The sequence below is a fragment of the Bacillus rossius genome (assembly GCF_032445375.1).
Source record: "Bacillus rossius redtenbacheri isolate Brsri chromosome 4 unlocalized genomic scaffold, Brsri_v3 Brsri_v3_scf4_2, whole genome shotgun sequence".
NCBI classification, from domain to species: domain Eukaryota; kingdom Metazoa; phylum Arthropoda; class Insecta; order Phasmatodea; family Bacillidae; genus Bacillus; species Bacillus rossius.
The window spans coordinates 36,071,115-36,098,491 of record NW_026962011.1 but is presented as its reverse complement, the minus strand read 5'-3'; the positions used below and the strand labels follow the sequence as shown (position 1 = coordinate 36,098,491).

At 39.3% G+C, this 27,377-nt stretch overlaps 1 protein-coding gene across 23 annotated transcripts in view; it reads left to right on the top strand.

The window, feature by feature from the left end:
• LOC134542023 (basement membrane-specific heparan sulfate proteoglycan core protein) overlaps positions 1-27,377 on the top strand; it is a 649,742-nt gene that overhangs the window by 253,386 nt on the left and 368,979 nt on the right. For all 23 annotated transcript variants that reach the window (XM_063385818.1, XM_063385827.1, XM_063385841.1 and 20 more), the window contains exons 2-6: positions 3,774-4,068; positions 8,047-8,343; positions 16,869-17,031; positions 21,793-21,959; positions 26,988-27,128. In XM_063385818.1, the coding sequence (XP_063241888.1) occupies positions 3,774-4,068; positions 8,047-8,343; positions 16,869-17,031; positions 21,793-21,959; positions 26,988-27,128 (1,063 nt within the window). The remainder of the gene's footprint in view (positions 1-3,773; positions 4,069-8,046; positions 8,344-16,868; positions 17,032-21,792; positions 21,960-26,987; positions 27,129-27,377) is intronic.

The following is a 27,377-nucleotide window of genomic DNA, read 5'->3' as shown; positions in this document are numbered from 1 at the left end:
GGGCCTGCGAAGGAAAGAAAAAGAAGTTAAAACAAAAAAGTAGACAATTTTAAATAAATCATAGAAAACAATTAAACAGTAAGGACTAAATTTAGTTACCGATGAAATATTACACCTGAGTAATATTATTCGGAATATGCTGTGCGTACAGAACGTGTCTGAATCTACAACTGTGAGTAACAAAACCACCACCAATTGACGTGTTGACAGTGCAGAACACTTACACTCATTTGTTTGCCATTATTCAAAATAAATTTACGTTGACAATCGAAACACTGACTTAAAACTAGTTTTAATGTGTTTTAAAAATAATTGTGAAAAGGTTTAAAAAGAAAATAAACTTAAACAATGTACATAAGGGAAAAAACATTTTTTTATCTCTGTTAGAAAAAAAACGGGGGGGGGGGGGGGGGCATCATGACTACTAGCAACGGGGCCCACAGAATGATGTGGGGTGTCTGCCTACCGGTACCTCGCACAGACGCTGACTGACTCCATGGCCAGCCACCCTTCTCTTCCGAGAAAGACAAAGGTGCCCGTGTGACGTAATTTCCACCCAATCACAAAATTAGACGGTAAAATATCAGCCAAACAATACGTGAATAAAAAAGTAATACTTATAAAAAACGTGAAAGCACATAAAAACGTAACTGCACAAATAAATGAACGGGTATTATTAACTTTTAAGTGTCTTATGCAACATAAAGCTAGCGAATCATAAAAGCATGAAACTGTGTAAATTATGATCATAAAACATCTTGCAAACACACGAATACTTCTCAAAAAGGATAACTATTATTTTAATCATACCAAAAAAACCTAATTATAGTACTGAATATGATCAGACAACGTAATAAATAGTCAATAAAACTCATTTAGCCATTGGGAACAGAAAAGTCTGGGTTACAAATGCCTATTTTATAAACTACGCAATAACGTAAGATCGCAAGACGCAAAAAGTTCCAACAACCACTTTTCAGAGTACCAGTTTATAAATTACGCAAGACGCAATAACACACCGAAAGTATTTTTGAACTTCCAACTTTCTTACGTTTTGTTTTGCGTTTAAAATAATAATTTCCTAATACCCCGACATTTTGACTGTTCTTTTTAATACATAAATAACGTTTTTCACTTAAACTTAAACACACTGAAAGGAATTAACACTTTTAAATCAAATATTTGACAATATCGTTTGTTTCCATGTTTGATATGAATTATCAATTGGTTTATACTGTTATAAAATTTTAAGTTAAGGGTTGGAAACGTCTTGCGACATGCGTGCTCTATAAACTACTTGTGATTTTCTAGCTTTGGTTGCATGTTGTGTTGCGATGTTGGAATCGTTGCATGGTTTATGAACCCAGTCTAATGTTGCACGAGTCTAAACATCATTACGTTCAGCTTGATGAATTGAAACGTCAAGTCGCTAGAAAACTATTAGGTAAATTATCCTACCTTCACCATTACGGATCTGAACTAGTGTCGGGAACTGGTCCACTAGGTACATGAAAAAAGTCAGTATTATATCGAAAAACGTATTTCAGATATGCAAAAATAACCATAGGAATGGTTTGTACATACTAGCAACTGGTTTCCAAAGGAATCTTTTGTATTTTTTTTTTTTGGTTCCTTTCCTAATCGTAACTTTCCTGCATTGTGTTCGTTGCACGTGACCTCTGTGTTCGCTGAAAGTAAAGCCGCTCAAAGAACTTCGTTTCTCTTCTGTAGACCCACCTGTTCTGCACCGACAGAGGATCGTGCCGGCAGCGAGCAGTGAACCCAGTTATCTTTACGAGCGCTGGTTTATCGGCGTGTCGAGGCCTGTGATTGGCCGTCTGGCGGCGCGGGCCTCGGGCGAGAAGCTGCTAGCGAGACAAGTGGGTCTGGGCCGGGGGTGACTCATTCCCGCCAACTTCTGCCCCCCCCCCCCCCCCCACCAACAACTTCTTGTACTTTAGGCACGGCCGTCTGTAAGACTCGGCAGCTTTTAGACTTTTTTTTCCCCCCCATCTCGAAGTCAATGCTCGTGAACTATTATTTATACGATGAGCACACGTATATTTATTCACGAAGTGTTGAGCTCGTGACTGGTTTACAACTGACCTCCCGCGAAAATAACTAACCATTCCCCGCGGGGATAACAGGCTGGAGTCTAGTAATAAATACACCAGACTGTAACGACTGGAACATTGCCCGGGGCGGGGGTTGTCCGGACCCCTCCCTACCAGGATTTGAAAGTAGGAAAAGAAAAACTATTGTAGACAGAATAAGACAGCAACTAAGGTACATAGGGTTACAGAATGTTTATTTGGCAGGATTATTGGTAACCCTTACAGTGGGCCATCATAAAATGCATTTCCTCCCACATCTAGCCCAACATGTCTTCATACACAGAAGCGGCAGGAGCCGTTTGCAAGAAGTCTGTATTCAATGCCGGTTTGCACACGTGTTAGTTGTAAGCATGTCTTTCATACAAACATGACATTTGTCTTTCGTGTATTAAATAACATTGATAAGTGTGTATTTATGACTTGTTTTAATGAAAACATCAAACAGTTGACATGACTCTATCATATTAAAAACAAATGAAAACCAAAATATGAAATATTCAGTTATCTTTTCTCAACCAAAATCATTACTTAAATTCCTATAGGCCTATGCAAACGTTGGACTTCTGAAAGTCTACTGATCTCGGACATATTCGTGTGAAAAATTTGTTTTATTAAACACTCAATTAAAAACAAACCTACTCATGAGTTTCAGACGAGCGTTCAGCAGGTCTGAGAAGTGAACCAGTAGTTTGAGGCTGGTCTCTTGGCTGGCGACTCTCTGGCGCGAGACCTGCGTTTGCTTCTTAGACCTGAGCGCTCGTCTGAAGATGCGTGTTCCTATCGCAAAAAGACGATAGTTTACATTTCCAAAAACATTGCTACACTTTGTTCCATTCTTGAAAACAATATTACATACAAATTTCTCTGATACAGTTTTTTAAAAATAAAATAAAAATTACACAAAATAAGAAATCGACAGTGGTACCAAAAACACATTTAATGTTCGCAGGCTTTCACGGCCATTCTCTGAAGTAGCTTGGCTTCTGGGTTGTAGCCGCGTCCTTGGCGAATAATTCACCGACGTTTCGGTCGACATTGCAGTTGCCATCATCAGGGAGAGCAGTTACCTAGTAGGTAGAAGCCAAGCTACTTCAAAAACACATGTAACCTTTTTTGACAGCTGACAAACGAAACATCCATCATGGCTAACGATGTACAGATTCTTTTAAGACATGTTTATACCAATATGCAATAACAGTGACGTAGCCAGAATTTGTGTATGGGGGGGTGTTAAGAATCATGACGACCCCCCCCCTGTATTAAAGCGGGGGGTCCGGGGGTCTTCCCCCGGGAAAATTTGTATTTTAAGGTGTAAAATAGTGCTAATTTAGCAGTTTTCGGTTCTTAAATTTAAACATTCTAATGGTAAAATTTTTATTAATTTTAATATGAAATTTGTTTGAGTGATGAATGAGAAATTAATTAAAGATTTTTTGCTAAGGGGGTGAGGGAGGGGGGGGGGGGGTTGAATCCCTAAAAGCGCCCCTGGCTACGCCCCTGTGCAAGAATGAAATACATTGTGCGAATCGGACTAATACAACCTACGAGAATATATATATATATATATATAAATTGCGTTACTTGTTGGTCACACACCTCGTTCAAGTAGTTTGAGCCGAGGCTTCAGAGCGTGACGGCGGGTGCCTGTTCTGTCCGCAGTTCGACAACGACCTGGTGTTCGACGACCCCGCGGCGAACAGCGAGCTGTTCCCCGGAGCCGAGCAGCTGGGCCGCTCGTCGCACCGACGCCTCAACGGCAGCGCCGAGGCGGGAGGGGGAGGAACAGCCCTGCCGCGGGCGCCGCCCCCGGCCCCGCAGACCGTGGCCCCCGTGCAGAGTCCCCCGGAGCGGCGGAGGCAGCCCGCCCCCGAGTCGCCGCCCCCGGAGCCGGCCGGCGGCCTCGGCATCCTGGACAGCCTGCGCCACATCGGCCACCGCGCCAAGAGGTTCCTGGGTACGGCACCTCCACGACACCCGCTTGCAGTCACCGATTACTAGAGACCTGATTAAATTTCGCGGGTTCATTCGGCGATAGGCTAGAATTCAAACACACATACACACCTCTTAGATAATTTTTGCTATCGGCTCACTGTTCATCTGGACGAATCTCAACCAGTTAAAAAAAAAAAAAACCTCGACCAAAGGAGGATCGAATCACAGAAAAAAATCAGCTGAGACGACTTACAAGTCGGCAGCCAAAGAACTTGCGTTATTTGCCCGGGTGTACAAGGGTGTGTGCATTCTGTTCTGAAGGCCATCGAATCCGCGAATTTTGCAGGTCTCTACCGATTAGATACTATTCATCTTCACCACCGATAACTAGAGACCCGGAAAATTCGCGGGTTCATCTCGTGCTATGCTAAAAAATTTAAATAATCATACCTTAGTGCTGCTTCTATCATTGGTTCACTGTTAATCTGGAGGACTGAGGGCCAATTAGAGACCCTCACTCATTGAAGTGTCGAATCACAGACCACCCAGTCGAGACGACTCGCAAGTCAGGAGCCAATGAACAGTTTGGCATTTGCCCGAGTGTGTAGAGGATGGTGGAGTCTATCCTGGAGGTCATTGAACCCGCGAATTTTCCGGGGTTTCTACCGATAACCAATCCCAATTACTAGACACCTGCAAAATTCGCGGATTCATTTTGCGATAGGCTAGAATCCAAATTCGTTTGCACCTTTTGCTGTTTCAGTGATTGGGCCACGGTTTACCTGAAGGACTCTGAGCCAATGAAAAACCTTCATCGATAGAAGTATCGAATCACGGGACATCCCAGTTAACAGGACTTATACGTCAGTAGCCAATGAGAAGGCGTAATTTGCCCGAGTGCATAGAATATTATGGAGTCCATCCTATAGGTCATTGAAATCGCGAATTTTGCAGGTATCTACGGCAATTACAAACCATCATTGATCTCGATTACAAATCAATACCTATAATCGATACCGATTACTATTCATCTTCATCACCGATAACCGATCCCAATTACAAACCATGATTGATCTCGATTACAAATCATCACCTATAACTGATACCTATTACTATTCATCTTCATCACCGATAAACGATCCCAATAACAAACCATCATTTATCTCGATTACAAATCATCACCTATAACCGATACCGATTACTATTCATCTTCATCACCGATAACCGATCCCAATTACTTACCATCATTGATCTCGATTACAAATCGTAATAGAGAGCCAAACGTTTACTTAAATTTCTACTATGGTTTTTCTAATTTATTTTAAATGTTTGTTTTATAAATTCTATCAGTGGTATTTAAAGGGGGGTCAGGGGTGCACGTCCCCCCCCCCCCCAAATCCCTCAAAAGGGTAAAATATGCATTGGATAATACCACTTCTGACGTAATAAACAGGTAATATATAGGTCCAGACTACCGGTTGACCACCCCCCCCCCCCACCACCATAGAATTCAATCCTGTATCCGCCCCTGCTAACGATTAAAATCCGGTGAATCGTGTCATATATGTGTCAATAAATATCTTTGAAGGTTTTTCTTAAACGAAATCATGAAACTATGTTGAAATCAAAAGTTTAGCTCAAAATAAAACTAGTTTAAAAGTGTGTGTGTGTGTACACACACTTTTAAACACACACACATATATGTATGTGTATATGTAGGTATGTGTGTATATATATGATTCAATTTTATTCAATTTTATTCATAAAAGTATGCAATCATTTCATCAATGTTTTGTTATGACGTCACGTTAAACTATCGTCCGTAAACCGACTTTACAGACAACCAATTTTTTTTGCAAGCAAATGCTCTATTGTTTCGCCGCACGCAAGGGAATGTTTTTGTGGGCGTATTTTTCTGCCGACCTGGAACCAGGGGAGGATCCAGTGTTTGATGTTAGGGGGGGGGGGGCGAATGTAGTTTTCAAAAGTATTTAAAATGGGTGAGTCCGGGGATACACCCCACGGAAAAATTATAGATTTGTTGGCGCGGTGTATAATTTGGAAAGGGGGGGGGGGATGGGTTTGTTGTGGTCGCACTGCAACTCTCCTCACTGCACCCTCCACTCCAGTAACGGGACAGCCCAGCTTGTCGCCCGCCACCCCTTCCAACATTCCAAGCCACGCTTTTCCCTTGAGCTCAGGACAGCTGAAAAGTTGAAGGATGAAGGAAACATGCCCAGAGTGAAGTTACTCTGTGTCAATGTGGCACACAGCTATCAATATTTCGGTTTCATGTAAGACATTGCGCGGGTCTTTATGTATTTGGCTACATCGTCGATTTTGCTTCCCTTGTGAAGGGGGGGGGGGAGGCAATCGCCCCTATCGCCCCCCCTTGGATCCGCGCCTGCCTGGGGCTCGCGTCTCGAGCAGACTTCCGCACGGACACGTGGTTATCTGGAAGACAGAGTAATGCTTTGTTTCAGTTAGTTTGATAGTTAGTGCATGGCCATCACATTCGATTACGGGCCCCGATTCTACAGTTACGTGCTTCATTATAATTGCATGGTATTTCTTACCTAAACTCTTTTTAGAATGTTACTTAACCTGAAAATACAGGGTAGAGGTCTTATAATTATGGTTACTATTTTACAGTCCAAACTAAGCTTTATTTATGAAATTATTTGACTTTAAACTAACCACAGCGAGTATGTACATTTATTTCACACACTGAGATAAAAAAATGAAAATAGTTACAGAAAAAAATTAATTTAGGATGTGTGTAATTCATAGACACTGGCTACAAAATAAGACTATACTTAACTTAATAACATTTTTTCGAAGCTGTGTTTGGCCTAGAATCATCAGTTACATCGGAAAAGTCGAGATTCGTAACCAATTGATTCTAAATTGCTAAATTATAATGGTCAAACATTAAAAAATAATTATCTTTGAAATATTTGTGCAATGGGAGTGCATGACTTGATGTAAGCTTTTGGACATACGCCATTGCTAAACACATGTATGTCCGTAGAAGAAAACTACAAAAAAAAACCCAAAAGACAAAAACGCAAATTAAGCAAAAAAATTGCTGTTGTCAACAGGATATAAACACCACATAAGATATTCCATCTTTCTTTGTGTTTCTTTGTTTGTCGACCATATTCCTGTTATGGAATATTATGTGGTGTTTATATCCTATTGACAAAAGCAAAATTTTTTTTCTTAATTTGTGTTTTTTGTCTTTTGGTTTTTTTTTGTAGTTTTCTTCTACATACATACATGTGCTTAGGAATGGCGTATGTCCAAAAGCTTACATCAAGTCATTAAAGACTGAACGGGCCATGGGCCCTGGAGGGACCCAGGGGTCCACCCAGCAAGGCCCAGGCCAAGCCTGAGGCGAGCCCCCGACGGGAAGCCTACAACTCACGTAGTTTCGGTTCCCTACCACGTTCGTGCAACTTCGGATTTCTCTCAAACAATTGAAATTAAAAAAAAAATCGAAGGGTCAGGTTAGGTTAGGTCAGGTCAGTCACAACATGCTTGTTTTCATCAGGGGCGTAGCCAGGGGGGGGGGAGGGGGTTAGGGGTTCAACCCCCCCCCCCCTTAGCACCAAATCTATAATTAATTTATTATTCATCAGTCAAACAAATGTCATATTAAAATTAATAAAATTTTTACCATTACAATATTTAAATTTAAGTACCGAAAACTGCTAAAATAGCACTATTTTACTCCTTAAAATCCAAATTTTCCCGGGGGAGGACCCCCGGACCCCCCGCTTTAATACAGGGGAGGGGGGGGCCATGCTTCTTAACACCCCCCATACACAAATCGTGGCTACGCCGCTGGTTTTCATCGGAAAACTTCTGATTTAGCGGCTGAAGTGTGGCGTTAGTACCAAAACTGCAAAAAACTTGGAGAAATGTTCGGAAATGCTTGCAGGGAACCGAAAACACGTGAGTTGTAGGCCTCAGGCGAGCCCCCCCGACGTGCCCGCAGGCCTGTGGGGCGAGGACCGGCGCGCCAGGCGCAGCGCGGACGACGACGACGACGCGGGGAACGCGCTGACCTCGGACCTGGAGGAGGGCGACCCGCCCGACGGCGGGGAGGAGGAGGACCTGGAGCGGCAGCTCGGCGAGCAGAAGCAGGCGCTCAAGGCCCGCCGCGGCGACACGCAGCTCGACGACGAGGACTACGTCAACGAGGCGGCGTCCGGGGACTTCGAGGGCTCTGCCGCCGCCGCCGGCACCACCACCACCGAGCGCTCCGAGCAGCAGCGGCCGTCCTCGGAGTCGCGTGAGTGGGAACACCTCCGCGGTCCGTCGGTCCGTGGCGGTTTGTATCGTGTCCCTTCCTTGTGTGTGTATGTGTGTGTGTGTGTGTGCAAGGGCGTCGGGGGGAGGGGGGGGGGAAGTTGTGGGAAAAAGTATGTATTTTTTTTTTAATTTGGCTACTTTTTTTTTTGAATCTCTAGGGCTCTAGGGAGGAGGGAGGGGGGCAACTGCCCACCAACCCCCCTCCCCCTTTTTTGTGTATGTATGTATATATATATAATTTACCATCAAATATTGCAAATATACATGCTTTTTTTTTTAAGATACAGATTGATTACTGATAAACAATTTGTGTTCTGATTTGAAAACGGTTTGACAAAAATATATAAGCACTTTGTTAGCAAAACCCGTTATTTATTTTAACAATAGATATATTATGTTTGCACTCAATTCGATTTGTTTAGATTTTTCTTTATTTTTTTTTCCTGGTGGTTTACTCGATGGTTTCTGATAGTTTTAGGATCGGGTCGCGACCCCACCTGTAACCCTTCCGCGACCCTCTAGTGGGGTCGCGACCCAACCGGTTGAGAAGCGCTGCGGCTTATTGTATACCGTTACATAGCGCTAAGTACTCAGTTACACACTGTAAACCACCAGCTCTCCGGGTGTTCTGAGAAGTCCCAGAGATGTCATAGGTCCGGATAGACGTCTCTACTGCATCCCTGTGAGACGGGGAGGGGTGCTAGCCAGCAGGGAAGCTATTGGTTGGTTGTTGAATGGGTTGGGGGTTTGGTGGTGTCGATGCCGGGATGAGTGGGGCCAGAACCTCTTGACATAGCTCCAGACTGCTTAACTTGTAAACATATATTTTTTTATTTAGGTCTACCTCATTTATTGCCGTACGGTGCATTTATCACATTTGAAAATGCTGACACATTTGTAAAATCGGCTGTTTTGTTTATTGTCTGCAACAACAACAAAAAACTGTGAATGTTTAATAGTGGTGAATTTTCTCCCTATGCACTATACTTTATTTACGTACTTCATGTCTTGAGAGTTTCCTTGGCTTCAGCCCCCGCCGCTGTGGAAGAAGGAACACATCGGTAGCTTACAGCATAGCTTAATAAAAAAAATCTCTTTGAATTTTAAATGACATGATAAATTATCAGTTAAAAAACATGGGCATGAAAAATTTATTAACATTTTTTAGAAATGAAAAATTTTAATGTAAATATAAAAAAAAATTACTTGAAGAATTAGTATTCACTGATACAGTTGGGATAACTTTGATTTTTGTTTGTTCATTAACTTGAGATTTTATTATGTTTCAGAATAAAAGAAAAACATTAGTTGTTCAACATTTATATAACTAGTTGCATTGTTTTTAAGTTAAAGTTGTTTATGCTCAGTCAAGCATAAAATCCAAGTATCTTTAAGATTACAGTGGACTTTAAACATCTTAACAACTGATTCTTTATTCATTAATTATGAATGGAGACAATAATCTTATCTTTTATTATTAATATTGTTGCATGCTGGGAAGTTAGCAAGAGGCAGACAATATGGCGGCCTAATAAGTCGTATGTGAGTGACTGAGTTTGTACTAAGTTGTCACAGTGAATAAAGGTTGTGTACGAACACATGATGCATTATTATTCATTAATAAACTACAACATGGCGCAGTCGGTAGGATCGTGAGGGAAAAAAGAAGAAAAGCTTATGCCCACAACCACAAGTGAGACAATGGCGACCGGCGGGGGTGTTAAACTCCCACCAGATTTAGATCTGCAAGGGAAAACAGCCTACAATGACTGGAAATACTGGGAAGCCGAATTTGAAGACTATCTCGTCAGCACAGGGCAAGACGAGGCGAGTGATAAAGTTAAAATATCCCTCCTTAGGAACATGGTGGGAAGTACGTCGGCCCGCATTCTTGCGTCACTCAATATCCCGGAAGAGGACAGACGGGTGTACAAAAAGGTAAAAGAGGCAATTGAGCGGTATGTTAACCCCAGGGTGAATGAAGTGTTTGAGCGCTATGTGTTTAACCAGAGGGTACAGGAAGAAGGGGAGACCTTTGAACATTTCCTAACCTCATTGCGTCAGTTGGTAACGAACTGCAACTATAACAGTGCGACAGCTGAAGGAAGAAATGCAGAACAGAATACCAACGAGCGGGAAAGCGCCGAAGACAAGATGCTACGAGACCGAGTCGTGCACGGAATAAGGGACAAGGGCACACAGGAAGCCATGCTCCGTATCAGTGGCGAGGCGTGAGGTTTACATGAGGGGAAGCAATAACTCCGTTCACACCAAAACATGATGAGGTTTGGGGGGGGGGGGGGTCGGGGGGCCCTCCGCCGGGAAAATATGGATTTCAAGGTACAAAATGGTGCTATTTAAGTAGTTTTCTTAACTGAACATTGACTATTCCACAGGTAGAAAAATTGACATTTTTTTTAAATACATTATTTTTGAAAAATAATGATTGACTTACATTATTCTGATAGTAAAATACCTACTCTACATTACTTATATACTAAGTGGGAGTGTAGTATCATCGTACGCCCACAAATCCCCCACGCACTGCCAGCCAACAGCCCGCGGGAGAGATGCGCGCGCCCCGAGAGACGACCGCCGACTGAAACGCGACCTCGCCACCTGCCCTGCCGAACTGTACCGGACATAGCCGAAGCAGACGGCGGAAAAATTCCACCGTCTGCTTCGGCCATGTTCGCTCCAGTTCGGCAAGAAAGCGTTACCTTCGTAGCTTCTACCGCGTATTTTTCCAGCCAATCCCCTCCCTGAACCTTTGTACCATGCCACCCCCCTTCCGAAAGGAAACTACTGCGGCAGCCTTCCTGCTGAAAGCGATCCTACCAGCGCTTCTAAACCTAGCAACGTTTCTAAAACAGCATGTTTTTGTGTCAACGAGTTCTTTTTTTATAGCGCACAGCGCACAGTATTGGGTCCCAAGAAGATAGTGTAAAAAATACATACACCTAACTGCACGAGCCAAAGTAAAATACTATTCTGAATAAAATATTTATTTAAAAAATACAATGTCTGGAAACTGCCTGGGCAAGCACTGCTTGCCTTGCTTGCCCTGACGAGACGCCACTGCTCCGTATGGACAACTTAACCTTAGAAAAAGCTGCAGCACATTGTCGTGTGTGTGAACAAAGCAGACTGCAAGCCAAACACATCCACAAAACAAGTGAAGAAAGTGCAAGTGTGCTGGTGAACTCAATAAAAGAATGTCGGTACAGGGAAAAGCCTCGTGCAAAAGGGCACAAGAGTCAAGACAGTGACTTTCAGTGTGGGCGATGCCAATCCAAACATGGACCCAGGGCATGCCCTGCCTATGGTAGGAAGTGTGCGAAGTGTGGTAAACTCAATCACTTTGCCAACTCTTGCAGGGTAAAATCGGTGCAAGTAATTGAGACTGGTGACTCTGAAAGCTCAGACGACTCATTGTATTGTTATAGTGTAAAAATGTGTGTGAATGTCGTGGAATCTAAAAGGGGGCACAACAGGAGTAACCTGATGTACCCAAATGAGTGGCATGAAACCATCAAGGTTGAAAACACACAAATAAAGGTAAAACTTGATACTGGAGCCCAGGTTAGTGTACTGCCTTTAAACATGTTCCGTCAAATCAATCAACAATTTAAAGTAGAACCAACACGTGTTAAGTTAAAAACTCTGGATGGAGTAATTAGGCCTACAGGAACAGTTCGCTTGAGGTGCAATGTTCGAAATTGTGAGGCCTATATTGATTTCATGCTGGTAGATTTAGCTATCATGCCACTATTGGGTCTGTCAGGTTGCGTAGCCTTAAATTTAGTGCAGCGAATAAGCTCTGTCACAGAAGACAAAAAGGAGCAGTTCACAGAGGAGAATAGGGATGTATTTCAAGGGCTCGGGTGCTTTCCACAGACTGGCAAAATACTAATCAAACCAGGAGCAGAGCCAGTTAGCAGACCACCTAGGAGGGTACCGGTAGCTTTACGCAAATTGCTTAAGGACGAACTTGCTAGGTTGGTAGCGAAGGTGATAGAGCGGGTGGATGATGTTGACGAAAGGGCGTGGATAAGCAACCTTGTAATCACAGAAAAGCCAAATGGGAAGATTCGATTGTGCCTTGACCCTTCAGATTTAAACAAGGGAATACTCAGACAGTGCCATACTGTACCTAAGGTTAGGGAGATAGGTGAGCAACTGGCAGGCAAAAAACTATTCTCTGTCTTTGATTTACGAGAAGGGTTTCATCAAATCCAACTCGATGAGGAATCATCCCTTAAATGTTGCTTCTCCAGTCCTTACGGCACATATAAGTACCTAAGGTTACCCTACGGAACTTACAATGCCCCAGAACTGTTCCAAAATCTAGTAGAACGGAATTTCTCTGACATTCCCAATGTCATCATTTACTTTGATGATTTGATGTGCATGGGGGAAACCGAGGCAGAACATGATGAGACAGTATGTAGGGTTGTCGAGAGGGCCAGGGAAAGGAACATTAAATTCAACAAAGAAAAGCTTCAATATAAACAAACAGAGGTAAAGTACGTGGGGCATTTGTTCTCTGCTGGGGGAATGAGAGTAGACCCAGACAGGATAAGGGCTCTCGTAGAGCTTAAACCCCCCTCCTCTAAGAAGCAGTTACAACGAGTCATTGGAATGTTCAACTATGTACGATGCTTCGTAGCTCACATGGCAACCACAATGACTCCCCTGTGTGAGCTACTCAAGGCTGGGGTAGAGTGGCAGTGGCTACCGGCACACCAAATAGCCTTTGACAAACTTAAAGATAGAATATGCACAGCACCCATATTAACCTCATTTGACCCCACAAAAGAAACTACCCTCCAGTGTGATGCTTCTCAGCATGGGCTGGGTTGTTGTTTATTTCAGGAGTCCCACACAGAGCCAGGTAGGATGCATTTAGTTGCTACAACGTCACGGGGTCTTAATGACAGTGAAAAAAACTACTCCCAGTCGGAGAAAGAGATGTTAGCCATTCATTTTGCTGCATCCAAATTCCATGAGTATGTTTATGGGTACAATGTGAAAGTGCAAACTGACCACAAACCACTAGTCTCCATAATGCACAAAAATGTAGCTAACATAGGGTCATCTCGTCTTCAACGTCTACGTCTCAAGCTGTTAAAATACTCACTCACTGTGTACTATGTTCCTGGAAAAGACCTACATTTTGCTGACATTATGTCGCGGTCCCACTTGAATGAAACTACTGATGACCCTGACATGCTAGATATAGTCCACATGGTTAGTGTACATCTACCAATAAGTGAGGGCAATAGGGAGCTCTTTAGCAAGGAAACTGCCCAAGATCCCACTCTGAAATTAGTTGCAGAAATGCAAGTCCAGGGCTGGCCACCTGCCAGCAAGGTGAGAGAGGACTGTAAATACTACTACAACTTGCAGCATGACATTCACATGGCAGGGGGCATATTATTCTTATCTCACAAGATCATAGTTCCGAAAACACTCAGATCAGTAGTACTGAGGTGGGTCCATGAAGGGCACCTAGGTACAGAGAAAACAAGAGCACGAGCACGGCAGCTGTTTTATTGGCCAGGTATGTCAGTAGACATTGAGAAGTGGGTCTCAGAGTGTAGCACATGTGAAAAGTTTAGATCAGCAAACTACAAAGAACCTTTACATCCCCATGAGGTACCAAAACTTCCATACCTCAAGGTGGGGGCTGACATTCTTGAATATTCAGGTAGGGCATTTCTAATCCTTACTGACTACTTTTCTCACTGGCTGGATATACGCCCAATAGCCAGTAAGAGTCCTAAATCAATCATTGATGCAATGCAGGACGTATTCAATGTCCACGGTTTCCCACAAGATCTTGTTGCTGACAATGTGCCATTCTTGTCACATGAATGCCAGGTGTACTTTAAAGGTAAAGGGATCACACTGGCTACTAGCAGCCCCCATTACCATAGAGCTAATGGGATGGCAGAGAAAGCTGTTGGTATTAGCAAAAATATATTACGTAAAAGTACAGTAGAAGGTTCAGATTACAGAGATCTCTTGAGAGAACACAATAACACCCCAGTGACAGGGCTACAGGCATCCCCTGCCCAGATATTGTTTAGTAGAACCGTACGAACAAGGATGCCGACAAGCATGGATGCACTTAGACCAGTAGTTCAGGCCGACACTCACAAATTACTCTGCATTAAACAAGAAAAGGTAAAAAAATGGCACGATTAAACAGCTAGACGGACAGAGACAGCGTATGTACAAGGAGACAGGGTAGTAATCAAGACAGATAAAGAGAATCAGTGGGAGACAGGTGTAGTGCTGAGGAAATGTAAAGAGCCCAGGTCATATTGGGTGCTGAAAGATACGGATGGAGGGCAGGTTAGGCGGAACACTAGTCACATGAGGACTTCAAAAACTAAAAGGGGAGAGCAGGAGGTAGTAACATCTGAAAACGTAACTCACGCCACCCACAGTCAACGCACACATACCGGAAGTCCAGCCGAGGACGCTGAGCAGGCCACACTAAAAGATGATGAAGTATTGGGCACACAATTAGAAAAAAAGGGAAGCAACCCCAGGGAGTCCCCCATAGAGGAGGGGTTTAAGGGGTTTGAGAGTAGGCCCCACAACAAGTCAGGCAAGAAGGAATCAACTATCTCCAACAAGAATGAAGTAGATGGGTATGTTACTAGAAGTGGTAGAAGAGTCATTGCCAAGAAACCGTTTGAGTTATAGGAAAAAAAGGGGGAGATGTTGCATGCTGGGAAGTTAGCAAGAGGCAGACAATATGGCGGCCTAATAAGTCGTATGTGAGTGACTGAGTTTGTACTAAGTTGTCACAGTGAATAAAGGTTGTGTACGAACACATGATGCATTATTATTCATTAATAAACTACAACAAATATATTCTGTTTATTCATATAGATGGCATATTATTGAACACATATACATGTTTTATGATTCTATTTCACCAAAACAGTGTCATTTTTACTCATAGATGATGCACTCAGGACTATAAAAATAAATCCGCCAGTTCTTGTTTGAAAAATGTACCAATGTCGTAATGTAGAAATGAGTTACTAATAGCAGGTCTAAGATCAATGAGTAAAATAAATTTTTCCAATCTACTTAGTACGTACATTTTTGTAAACAAAAATATTGATTTGAATTTATTAAATGTTATATTTTTGATTCGAGTTATGTTTTGATTAAAATGCTAATTAATGATGGTAGTTGCATTTCAGTTTATTAAAGAAAATATCTATTACTTAACAGGTAACCATCTAAAAAATGCTGTTATCAGAGTGAGATAGCTTGGCTATTGTCATGAAATAATTAAAGAATTACAGGTACTTGACATATTACTAGACAAAATTTCAAATGTATTTTCATTCTTTTCACCACTTATGCGAATTAAAACTTTTTTAGACTTTGTCAAGTAAAAATGTGTTCCCTGCATGATAAGATTATACACACACACATTTCAGTACTACAAGTACTCAGTACAAAAAAAATTCACACAAATTTATACTCTTTATCAACATTGCTTAGTTGGAAGAATATGCACAAGTAGCCTGAAACAGTTTGGAAACAAAACTCTAAGAATTATATTTTGGTGTTATGTGGTGTACTGACATGATTTTCGGTGTTATTTCAGTTTTATCGGAATTCACAATATAACCTTGTCCTAATTATGAACATAATCAGAAGGTGTTAATATGAATGACATTCCTAAGTGTTCATTGTTTCATAGAAGTTAATCATAATGTGAATTGTGAATGCGCTAGTAATGAAAAGAAATCATTCTTAGAGTTTTGGTCCAAACTGTTTCAGGCTACTTGTGCATTTTCTTCCAAGCAATGTTGATAAAGAATATAAATTTGTGTGAATTTTTTTGTACTGTTTGTAGTACTGAATTATGTGTGTATATATAATCTTATCATGCAGGGAGCACATTTTTACTTGACAATATCTTAAAAAAAGTGTTCATTCGCATGAGTGGTGTAAAGAATGAAAATACATTTGAAATTTTGTCTAGTAATATGTCAAGTACCTGTAATTCTTTAATTATTTCATGATAATGGCCAAGCTATCACACTCTGATAACAGCATTTTTTTACATGGTTACCTGTTAAGTAATAGATATTTTATGTAATAAACATTTTAGTCACATTATCAGTATGTCCGTCATGCGCACACACCTCACAGTATCAGAGTTAACAGTTGTCTGTCTCGCAAGGAAGTAAAATGAGACATTGGAATGGAGAGGTTGAGCATGTAAAATTATTGGACTATAAAAACTTTTGCGACATTTTCCACTTTCGGAGGACGGACTCGAGATGGCCTTTTTGGAAGGCCTAAGTGCTAATAAAATGGCTGCTTTTAGATATTACTTCATGTGAATTCTCGAGTCAGCAAGCATTACTTGGAGATTTAAACAATCACAAGACAAATTAATAATGATTTGTCAGGAGCAGAAGAGGAGAGACTGAAGCGTTAGTAATGAATCATTTCCTGTTTCAGTGTTCTTCCGCATCAAAATGATAATTGGCGAGCCGTACAGAAGCTCGTTCGCCGACCGGGACAGCAAGGAGTTCCAGCAGGTGGCCCGGCCGTTGTCGGAGGGGATCGTCAACTTGTACCAGAACCTGCCGGGACGCAGATCGTGCTCCATCATCAAGATAGAGTGAGTGGACCCAGTACAAGTGCAAGTAGATGTTGTGCAAAGTGTTAATGGGCATATTCTTGACCCACAACGCTGGCTGTGTTGCTAGATATATCCACACCTGATGGATAGAGACCCGGAAATTTCGCGAATTCATCTGGCCTCAGGGTAGGATTCAAAGTCATAGGTGTGTTAAACCGATGTTTGCTTATCCATTGGTTGATTTCTTAGTGCGAACAGTTTTATACTTGTTAATTGGCACTAGCTGATTCGCTTACATCTCTCCTGGCTGGGCATCGTTGGCTCACGGTCGTAGAGGGGCGTGTCCAAACAACTGCTGTCCAATCATGAACACAGTGCGAGAGTGTGAAGGTTTGCATTCTAACTTGCGACTAAATGAATGCGCGAAATTTCCGTATCTCTACCGATGGATGTTATGCTGCTCAAAATACCATTCACATTTTCAGTCATGCTTTTTCTACCAACAGCCCAAAAATAAAATTAAGTATTATTTTCAACCAAATGAAAGTTTTTTTTTACTAACATGAAGCAGTATATCTAATTATAAAAAAAATCCTTATTTTAAATACAGGTATATTCCAAAAAGTTTTTAACTACTTAGCTAATTTTATATTAATAATTAAATGAACTTTTTTTTTATATTTTAATGTTTAATACTATTCACACATCCTTTATTATTACATCAAAATGTGAACTGGTGTTTTGAAAACCATTTTTATGTATTGAGTAATTTATGATAGATTCTGAATAACAGACCTGACAGTTTTAATTGGTTTCTTTTCTTTGAGGTAAGTACATGGAATCTTGTGAATTTCTGGGATAAACTGTAAAATCAAAAATTAATTGTAACCTTTCTCACACAGTATGTATTAATTTTCATTAATTTTCGAGAGAAACTGACTGTTACTGTTTGTTTAAAGTATTTACGAAATATATTCTGTGTTTTCATACAAGGCATTTAGATAAAAGTTTGGATATACTTTCATTTACTATCAGCAACTCTTGTGTTTTTAACAAATTTCCAATTGCACATTGTGCGACAGTTTAATACTTCATGAACTATGTTCAGTTTTTTTAAGGATATTATTTGTTGTATCAAGATATCAGAATAATTTAAGATCTATACTGCTTCACAAACCAGCATAGTAGTCTGTTTTTCAACCCAACGAAACAACAGATTCAAAACTCAACTAACTGGACTAATTCACAACTTTAAAGAAATTATTTCTCCCATTTTATTGCAGCTCTTTGATTCCATTTAATTCCACTGATGCTGGTGCTCCGCTATTACTGATACTGCAACTGTCACTTTTGCTGTCACTACTCAGCAAGTTGACTTTTATGGGCCAACCAACAATGGCGCACAAATTTGTAGTTCTCTGTCAGGAGTCGCATCCAGAATCAAACATCATTATGCTGTTAATAATACTCTAAATAACACAATTCCCATTAAGCGACGGTATCAAACAAACTATCGTCTCAATCCAAAATTGCAGAGTACAAATTATTTGAAAGGAAAGTTTCATAGATGTGGCATAAGGTATATAGTTTATAAGCTTACCAGTGAAAACTCCAAGCTATTTTACTGTTATTTCCATTGGCATGTTGAATGAGATCAAATGACAAGACTAGAAAACACCACTGTTCATAACATTTTCCAAATGTCTGTTCGACCAAATTATTATCATGATATTTTAAGTACCATTTACCAACCTTAACACTTACTAGCCCAAGGGCTATAACACTAAGTTATAAATAACTCATAAAAACTCAATCTAAAAGTTTCATGCGTAGCAAGGAAAAATACGGCAGCTCCATGACTAACAAATGCACTAGTGTACCAGCAATGCTTACTATACCAATATAATTATAATATAAAGCATTAAAAATATTATTATAAAAGGTAACTTTACAGCTACAAACAAATTATCACATTCTCATATCATAGTTATGGATTTTCTACATAAAAATCTCTTCACAAAAATCCTTACGACGTACGTCGTTAAATACTGTCTTATTAACTTGCTGGAAATAATACAAAAAAATATTCTGTCTCAGGCCTGCTCACCCACAGTTAAATAGCTCACCTTGCTCTGTTTAAGCAGAACGACCAGGTTTCAATTTACGTAAAATTTCCAGACGAAAATTACAGATGCGGTGGGAATAATGATATAATCTACAACAAATAGTCAGGGCACAGTTTTGAACTGTCCCATCGGCCTGCAGCATCAGTGTGATAACGTTTCATAGGTATTGTATTGTTTGAGAAATATAAAATTGTAAACGTTCACAAATAACAAAGCCTCCAGGTTGGCATTCCAAAAATATTGAGAAACACCAACGACTGTATTCACCTCAACATGGTCTGCTGTTGCTTAACGTCATCCCAGGTTCCGATGACCTTTAAGAAAAACTGCCTCGAATATCCTCGGCATGCGGCCCAATTCGCCTCATGCTCATGCTTGCATGCACCGAATTCCACTCCTCGATGGCCGATTGCTCCGCTTCGCACTGCCACACCACAATCAATTGTTTCATTCTGTCTCGCAGTATTGCCATCTAGCGCATCAATGGCAAGTTCTTGTAGTTTTCACTCTAGAGACACCAGGAATCAAAAATTGTCTATTGATCTGTTATTTTTCCGATACATATTTTTGAAGAGTCTTTACATGTTTCCACTGCTTTGCAATTCTTCTTTCATCATACCTCGTGTTGCAGGAATCTAATTGCAAGAGGGAAAGAGTATCAGTTGTGTTTGACATGTATTCTGGGGTGTCACTTGAGTTCATTGAGCAGTAGATAATAGAAAAGGATTGTTGCTTTCTGTGTTTTTATTTTGATTGTGAAGTGGAAGAAGCAGCTAAGGAATCCAAGGCCAAAGGGGGGGGGGGGGGGGGGGGGGTTTGGCGGTGGTTACGTTTTCTACTGTTAAAGACAATAAGATATGCAAAAAATGGAAAAAATTTGAGCGTGCCAAAAATGTATCACATATAAAATAAAATAATTTTATTTTTCATACAAATGGGTTTAATATTTCGTTTACTTACCCACACACAGTTCTACCAAGGGTGATTTTCATCAGACAAGCATAAAATTAATAATGAAAGAAAAAATTGTATTAACTATAATTCAATAGCGATGGTTAACCAATATTTCATTTTCATTGCACTTCTGAAGTAGTACTCTCTGTTTGGACTTAAGTTTGAACAAAATCTGACCCTTGTTTGCAGAATGCTATTGGATGTTTTGATGCACCGAAAAGCTGCTAGATTCAAGCCACTCTTATCCTAAAATGTGCAAGGATTGTACACATGCCCACAAATATCAAGTTAGTGATGTGTGCACTAAGTGTTTACAAAACATTGGAGTACGAAAGTTCAATATTCTAAACCAAAGCTCTGAAATAATTCTCAAGAAAAGAACATGTAGGATTAGTAAATGTTATCAAAAGTATATGAGCTAAATTAATTATAAATATATATATTTTATTGAAATTTTGCTTCAGAAAAAACACTTCACATATTTCAAACAATAAAAATATTAAAACCAAATTCTTTTACTAGGTCTTTACATTTTTTCTAAAATTAATTGAGTAGAATTTACTGTTGGGCTTCCACGTAACAAGGCAATAGCAGCTTCGTGTTTAAAGACAAGTGTTTGATGGTTATTTGTAAAAGATTCAGAATTTATACGTGAATAGAAAACATTACTTTGCAGCATATGCAAATGGTTTTGCATAAGTTGAATCACACAACGCGCATACACTTTTGAGTACACACACGCGTGCTTACTACTGTGTTATCTATATAACTACTTTACTAGTTACTTTAAAACTATTCCGCAACTTGATTTCCCACAAGAGGCAGGTAGCGAACCTGCGCACACTGTAAACTGAGCTCTTCCCTAAAGTTAAAACTTCCGTAAGAAATGACGTCACTCTGTCGTGCACATGTGCAGAGCGCCCTTAGAACGTGCTCAAATCTGTCGTGGACCTCACATTGTTGCGACATCGCTGCTTAAAGTCGTAGGTTGATATTTCAGACTTCCTGGTGAAGATGAACACATTTATATCTGCATTGGTGCTGTGTAAATAGCAAATATTCTGGAGCTGAAAACCACAAACATACAACACACTATTAAAAATTATTCTTTACAAAAGTTGTAAGAGCATTTGTGCGTTTCCATATAAGCTACTTCTGTGAAGTGTTTAATTTTGGGTGTGTTGAAATCTAGTCATGTGGATAATTTAAAGACATTAATTTGGCACTAGAGTTTTTCTAATCCAATCATAAGTTTGCATGTTATTTCTTTTGTTCCGTTCTACCAACAAGCAACAGCATGTTTTCCTTTTGATCCCTCAGACCAACGAGAGACAGCATAATTTTCATTTTGCTCCCTCAGACCAATGAGAGACAGCATAATTTTCATTTTTCTCCCTCAGACCAACGAGAGACAGCATAATTTTCATTTTGCTTCCTCAGACCAATGAGAGACAGCATAATTTTCATTTTTCTCCCTCAGACCAACGAGAGACAGCATAATTTTCATTTTGATCCCTCAGACCAACGAGAGACAGCATAATTTTCATTTTGCTCCCTCAGACCAATGAGAGACAGCATAATTTTCATTTTTCTCCCTCAGACCAACGAGAGACAGCATAATTTTCATTTTTCTCCCTCAGACCAACGAGAGAGATAATGATTTTCCTTTTCTTCCCTTAGAACAACGAGAAACAGCATGTTTTTCCTTTTGTTCCCTCAGACCAACAAGTGACAGCATGCAGTCTAGGATCACGCTCGACCTGGGAACCATTGGCTTCACGGACAGAGAAGTTATCCGTCAGCGCCTGCGTGACCACATAAGGAACAGCAGGAGAATAGGACCTGTCACAGTTCCTGATGAAAATGTGGACATAACAGAATTTTCAGGTAACATCCTGCAAGTTTTTTTCCTGAAAAATAATCAAAAATTGAAGTTTATAAATTTTCCTTCCTCGCACGGGGCTATTTAGTGAGAACCATTGTTTCAATATTTTGGTAAGATACTAAAGAATTCTGAACTGAATTTTTTTAAAGGAATTATTAGACTATCTTTTAGCAAAATGAACGTATCGGTTCAAAGATATACAGTATATGCTGCCCTGTGTAGCAGTATTCATTTACGTATGCGTTAAATCTTCAGTAGTCTTTTTTTACTTTTCATTTATTTGGTGAACTTCAATATGAGACCCCTGACAGAGCCTTTATTGTAAGTTAAGAGAATGGGATTTCAAGGTAAGTTCGTGTGGTCTTTAACTTATAGAGTTTCATGATTAAATGAATATTTAAGTCTCCCGATGTTTATCATGTGTTAGCCATTGATCATGTGAGGTTTTTGTTGATAAAATTATAAGGTTATCTACTGCTACATTCACAACAATGCATAGTTTCTGAGCTCTTCAGGCATTTTCATAAAACAAAAATTCATAAAGAATGGGGAGCTCACACACATGAAAGGCACCATATTGATTGAAATAAAATAACAGTGGGTGTTAAAATTACTTTTAATTTATAATGCATTGTTATCATATATGGGAAGTCTTTCCACTCTTCTGCCTCAATAAACGCCCCATCAACTCGGACATTTAATGTATTATTGCCTCCGTAACTTATCTCACTGTGAATGATAAGCAGTTCATAAACCCACTTAAACATTTCATAAAACATATTCCTTAATTTTTTTCATCTCCTTGTGTTTTGTTCAGTTTATTTATGCCTATCTTAAATTTCAAGTTATATTTGATGTAATTTATACATAATTTTTATTTTTAAAGTTGTACATTGTTTATTTTTAATTAACTAGTTGTACACGCCCGTTGAAAAATGATGGATATAACACTTTAATTTAATACCTATACAAACATATTTATTAATTATTCAGTTTTTTCTAATACTGTGCAAATGAAATTATTTCAGATATATTTATATGAAATGATAAATAATAATGTGATTTTAATATTTAAATTAAAATTTTCTTTACATAATTTGATTGATTATTTGTATAATATAGCAATGAAAATCACTCTTTTATTTGATGCTAATGATTTATTTTCAAATCTAAAAGATAAATTTGTTTATTTAAATTGATTGTCAGTGATAAATTAATTATTTAATTTGCAAAGTTAATTAATAAAATTCTAAAAATAAAAGAACTCCCAAAATTTTTTCTTTAACTTATAGCATCAGCTTTTGGTGAAAAATTCAAATGCACCTTTTAACACACACAAAAAAAAAAAATTTGGTACACTAAGTGGAGTAAGTAGAAGAATTATCGTACGTGGTGGTACAACAACGCATTACAAAGTGATCAAAATTCAATTTTGCATACACTCCTGGTATAAAAAAATTTCATGTTAATTGACTTTATTTGTTCCTTTTGACTAGAAATCCAAATACATTTAGGCTATTGAATTAGGAATCGTTTCTTAAGAAAAATACAGGTATTAACATTTTAAAAAACAAAGTTACCACCAGGAGTATTAATTCCCATTTTTCAACCAGTTTAGAAAAATTTTATTTTTCTCTTCACTAGCATTTTTCATAAATCTTTATTCTCTCGTGATACGAACCTGTTGAAGTTTGGACTAGAAACTCTGCGACTTTGTCGTGAATTAGTGAAGTGCGAAAGTTTTGAGACAAAAATCATCAGACCCATGTCGTTGATTTCAGTCTACAATGAGAGACATAAAGGGCGTAACGTAACGTGAGGCAGGAGAACCTGTGTGGACCCCCACTGTCACCCAGTGGTCACGTGATGAGAGCTTAAGCAAGTGGAGGGGGTTAATGAAGCAGCTGTCTGCTAGCTGAGAGCATGTATCACGTGTGGTCGGGAGCTACCAGGGGCGGCTCCAGGCAAGGGCAGATCCAGTGATGAGTCTTGAGGGGAAGGAGGGGGGGGAGAACCGGTGCCCTTCATCCAATCACAAAAAAAGAAAAAAAAAAACATTACGGGCTTTGGAAGTCAGATTCATTTCCTTAAACGTAGAACAATGTTGACATAACCCTGCTTAAGGAAAAACCAGGGTATAGAATATCCGATATAGAATAAGCATATTGACGATACCAACCTCATGAACATAATTAAAAATTACTAACCTAAAAAATTTAATATTATTATAAAGAAAAAATTCATTGTTTTTAAAACACTTCAGATAAAGTAGAATGCAATACTTGGGATATTAAAAAGGTTTTGGGCAAATAAACTGAAAGTAATGTATACTTAATTCACAAAAAATAAAATATTCACTTGGATGGCATTACATCTTTTGTAAGGTTCGGCTCTTAGCAGCAGGGGGCATTTTCTCCCCTTACCCCCCTTGAATCTGCCCCTGGATCCAGGTCAGGGCAAGCCGGGCTATGGCCCAGGGTTCCTGCGCCGATGCTTTTCATCTGTATTTATTTTTGTTTTATAGTGTTATGTTAACAATATGAACATTAATAGGAAAAAGGAAAATTTAAATTTTCAATACCTTGTCTCTTAAGGTGCTGGTCAAAACCCATTTGAATTCATGATTTCATATTAGTAAAAGAAATTTAGAAGATTTTTTTGCCACCAGTAATGATGCGATTCCACTGGAAATTTGATTGTAAGCATTTGTAAAACTGGCCTGAGGATAATTTATCAGGAAAGAATATCAGTATGTCCTAAATTAAATTAGCAAACTCATCCTCGAAATTTAACTTGTATGTTGGGTTTATATTGTTGTGTGAAGGAGTAAATTTTTAAAAAATTTTGGGGGAGAGATTCTACAAAAGTAAATAAGCCAAGGCGCACAGAGTCCAGGGCCGCTGCTGGGAGTTACACTCCCTGTGTACAGGAAGGCTGCATTGTAGTTTACAATGCTGCAACACATTTCAGTGAAATTTTGATGTATGATGTCACTGAGAAAAAAAATGATTCTGCCACAGGTGTTACAATATCAACAATGGAATGAATGCTGACAAAGGGAAAGTTAAACAGTGAAACTAGTTTGATTATTGACACCATCAGGTTAAATAAACAGAGAAAAGGGAAGTAATTTAAGTAGACTGAGAATAATCCTCGAGTATTATCCTCTAAAACAATCAGTCCCAACATTCAAAAAGTTAAATAAGGCTTTGCAAGAAGACAGTGCCTTCAACTGTTGAGAAATACCTGAGAAATTTGTTGCAAGGTTTTCGCCAGGAAAAATGTCAAATTGAAAAGAGATGTTTTGGTTAAAAAGCCTGGACTAACTGTTTGGAGAGGGCGCTATCTCGAACAAATGTGTGAATTTCGTAAGACTGGTGGAACCGTTGTTACTGTTGACACTATCTTTTCATATTACGCACAGCATAATTTGTCAGCATTCAAGTACGAAAATTGTCATTTCGAAATTCGTTGGAAAAAGCACAGAATTAATTAATGTACATGCATATAGAGGAAAAGGCTTTGTTCTGAATGGTTCGCTTATTTTTAAGTCAAATCATAAGTCTCGAGATAAGCTTGATTGTAATTTATTTAGTTTTCAGTTACGTATATGTAATAAACAATAAATACGCAAAACCTTAAGAGACATACTATTGTTTGGACAGCAATTTAAAAAAGTTGGGGCTGTTACAAAACGAATAATCAAATTAATTCCTGAGTTACGACATTGCTGCTCATGTAAGACTGACTTCAGCGCAAAGGTTGGTTTGCACCCGTCTCCTGGCTCATCACAGAAGTGGAAGGTAGTGAATGCACACAGAGAGAGCCGAGAAGGTTCTTTTATCTCTTGTCGCCTTACAGGGATCTACTTTCTCTTTGAATACAATCAGCCTAGTACATCATAAAAATGTTTTTGATTTTGCTGGAAAAGAAAAACCTGTGAAAAATCACATTTTTGTAACCAAGAGAGAGTATTGATTTTTAACAAGCATTGTACAATTTAAAGTGTAGGCCTATATCAAACAAATTTTACTATAGTCACCTTTGATTTAAATTTATTTATTTGCAAAGATTTACAGCAATGTGTAATGCTTGTGTATATAGGCCCATTCAATTTTAACAAATAATGTTTAGTATAAATATTGTTTATATTCATCAAAATTTTCAAATTTAACTCTTGAATTATGTATGCATTTGAGAATTCACCAATTTTTTTTTTTTTTCACTTTTCATTAAAAAAATTTTGAAATTTTTGTGTGCTACCACTTGCGTAAGGTTAAATAAATCTCACTGAAAGAATTTCTTAATTTGCAATGGTGTTTTCAGTAGCATTAAATTCAAAACTGCAAAATTCCAGTGTTTGAATCCATTGAAGTCTCTTAATTTATATATATAAAAAAAAAAAAAGTTGCAGTTTGTGTTTAACAACTAATTTTACAAAGATATTGAAAAATATTTATTTTATGGTAATTATTTTTTCAAAAACAGTGTTTCGAATTAACATTGAACAATAAGTTAAAATCTGATAAAGCAAATCTTTAGAAATTACATTTGTAAACAGTTATAGTATGTGGTATAGTTTTTTTTTATTTCAAACAATTAGTTATGCTTGTACAATACCATTACTAAATGTGTAAGTTTGGTTTATGAGGAGGAAACAATATTTTTTTTTTAACATGGAAGTCATTTTTTTTGTGTTGTTGTTTGTGTTTTTGTTATTGTTGTGTTCAAAACTTTGAGTTAATTTTATTTTATTTTTTTCTTTCTCCACCTCCTCTTACACTTGCACCTCTTATCCACAATAAAATTCTTTTCATACTTTTTCATTTTTTTCTCTGCTCCTTAATTCTTCTTCACAACTATGTACGGACCCCTGGTTACGACCATCTCACCAAACACAATCGCTTTCTGTGGACGACTCGCCTGCTGCGAACGCGACCGACTCTGGTCCAACCGCTGTCCCTCTTCTTCGCGGATCCTCCCCGCCACTTCTCGCTCTCTCTCTCTACCTATCCTTCGCCGCCAACCAGCCTCCACCCCGAGACCGGGGGTCCCGACCCCGCTGTGCGAGTCCGGGGAGATGGCCTGTCGCAACGGGGAGTGCGTGCCCTACACGTCTCGCTGCGACGGGCTCGCCCAGTGCGAGGACGGGAGCGACGAGCTCGGCTGTCGTAAGTACCGCCCGGTCGCCGGGGCACTTGCAAAGTGGGCTGGGTTTTGCTAGAGGTTTTTAAAAGAAATTGCTTTCATTTTATTAAACACCTTTATCTTCTTTGTGTTAGCCCATCGAAAGTGAATAAAACTACATATGTAGCTTCTTGTACGTAGTGCCATGCCTTGCCACTTTTGCGACAAATTTCACGTTGTATTATTATTATTATTATTATTATTATGATATGTTTCCCGAACATGACAGACTG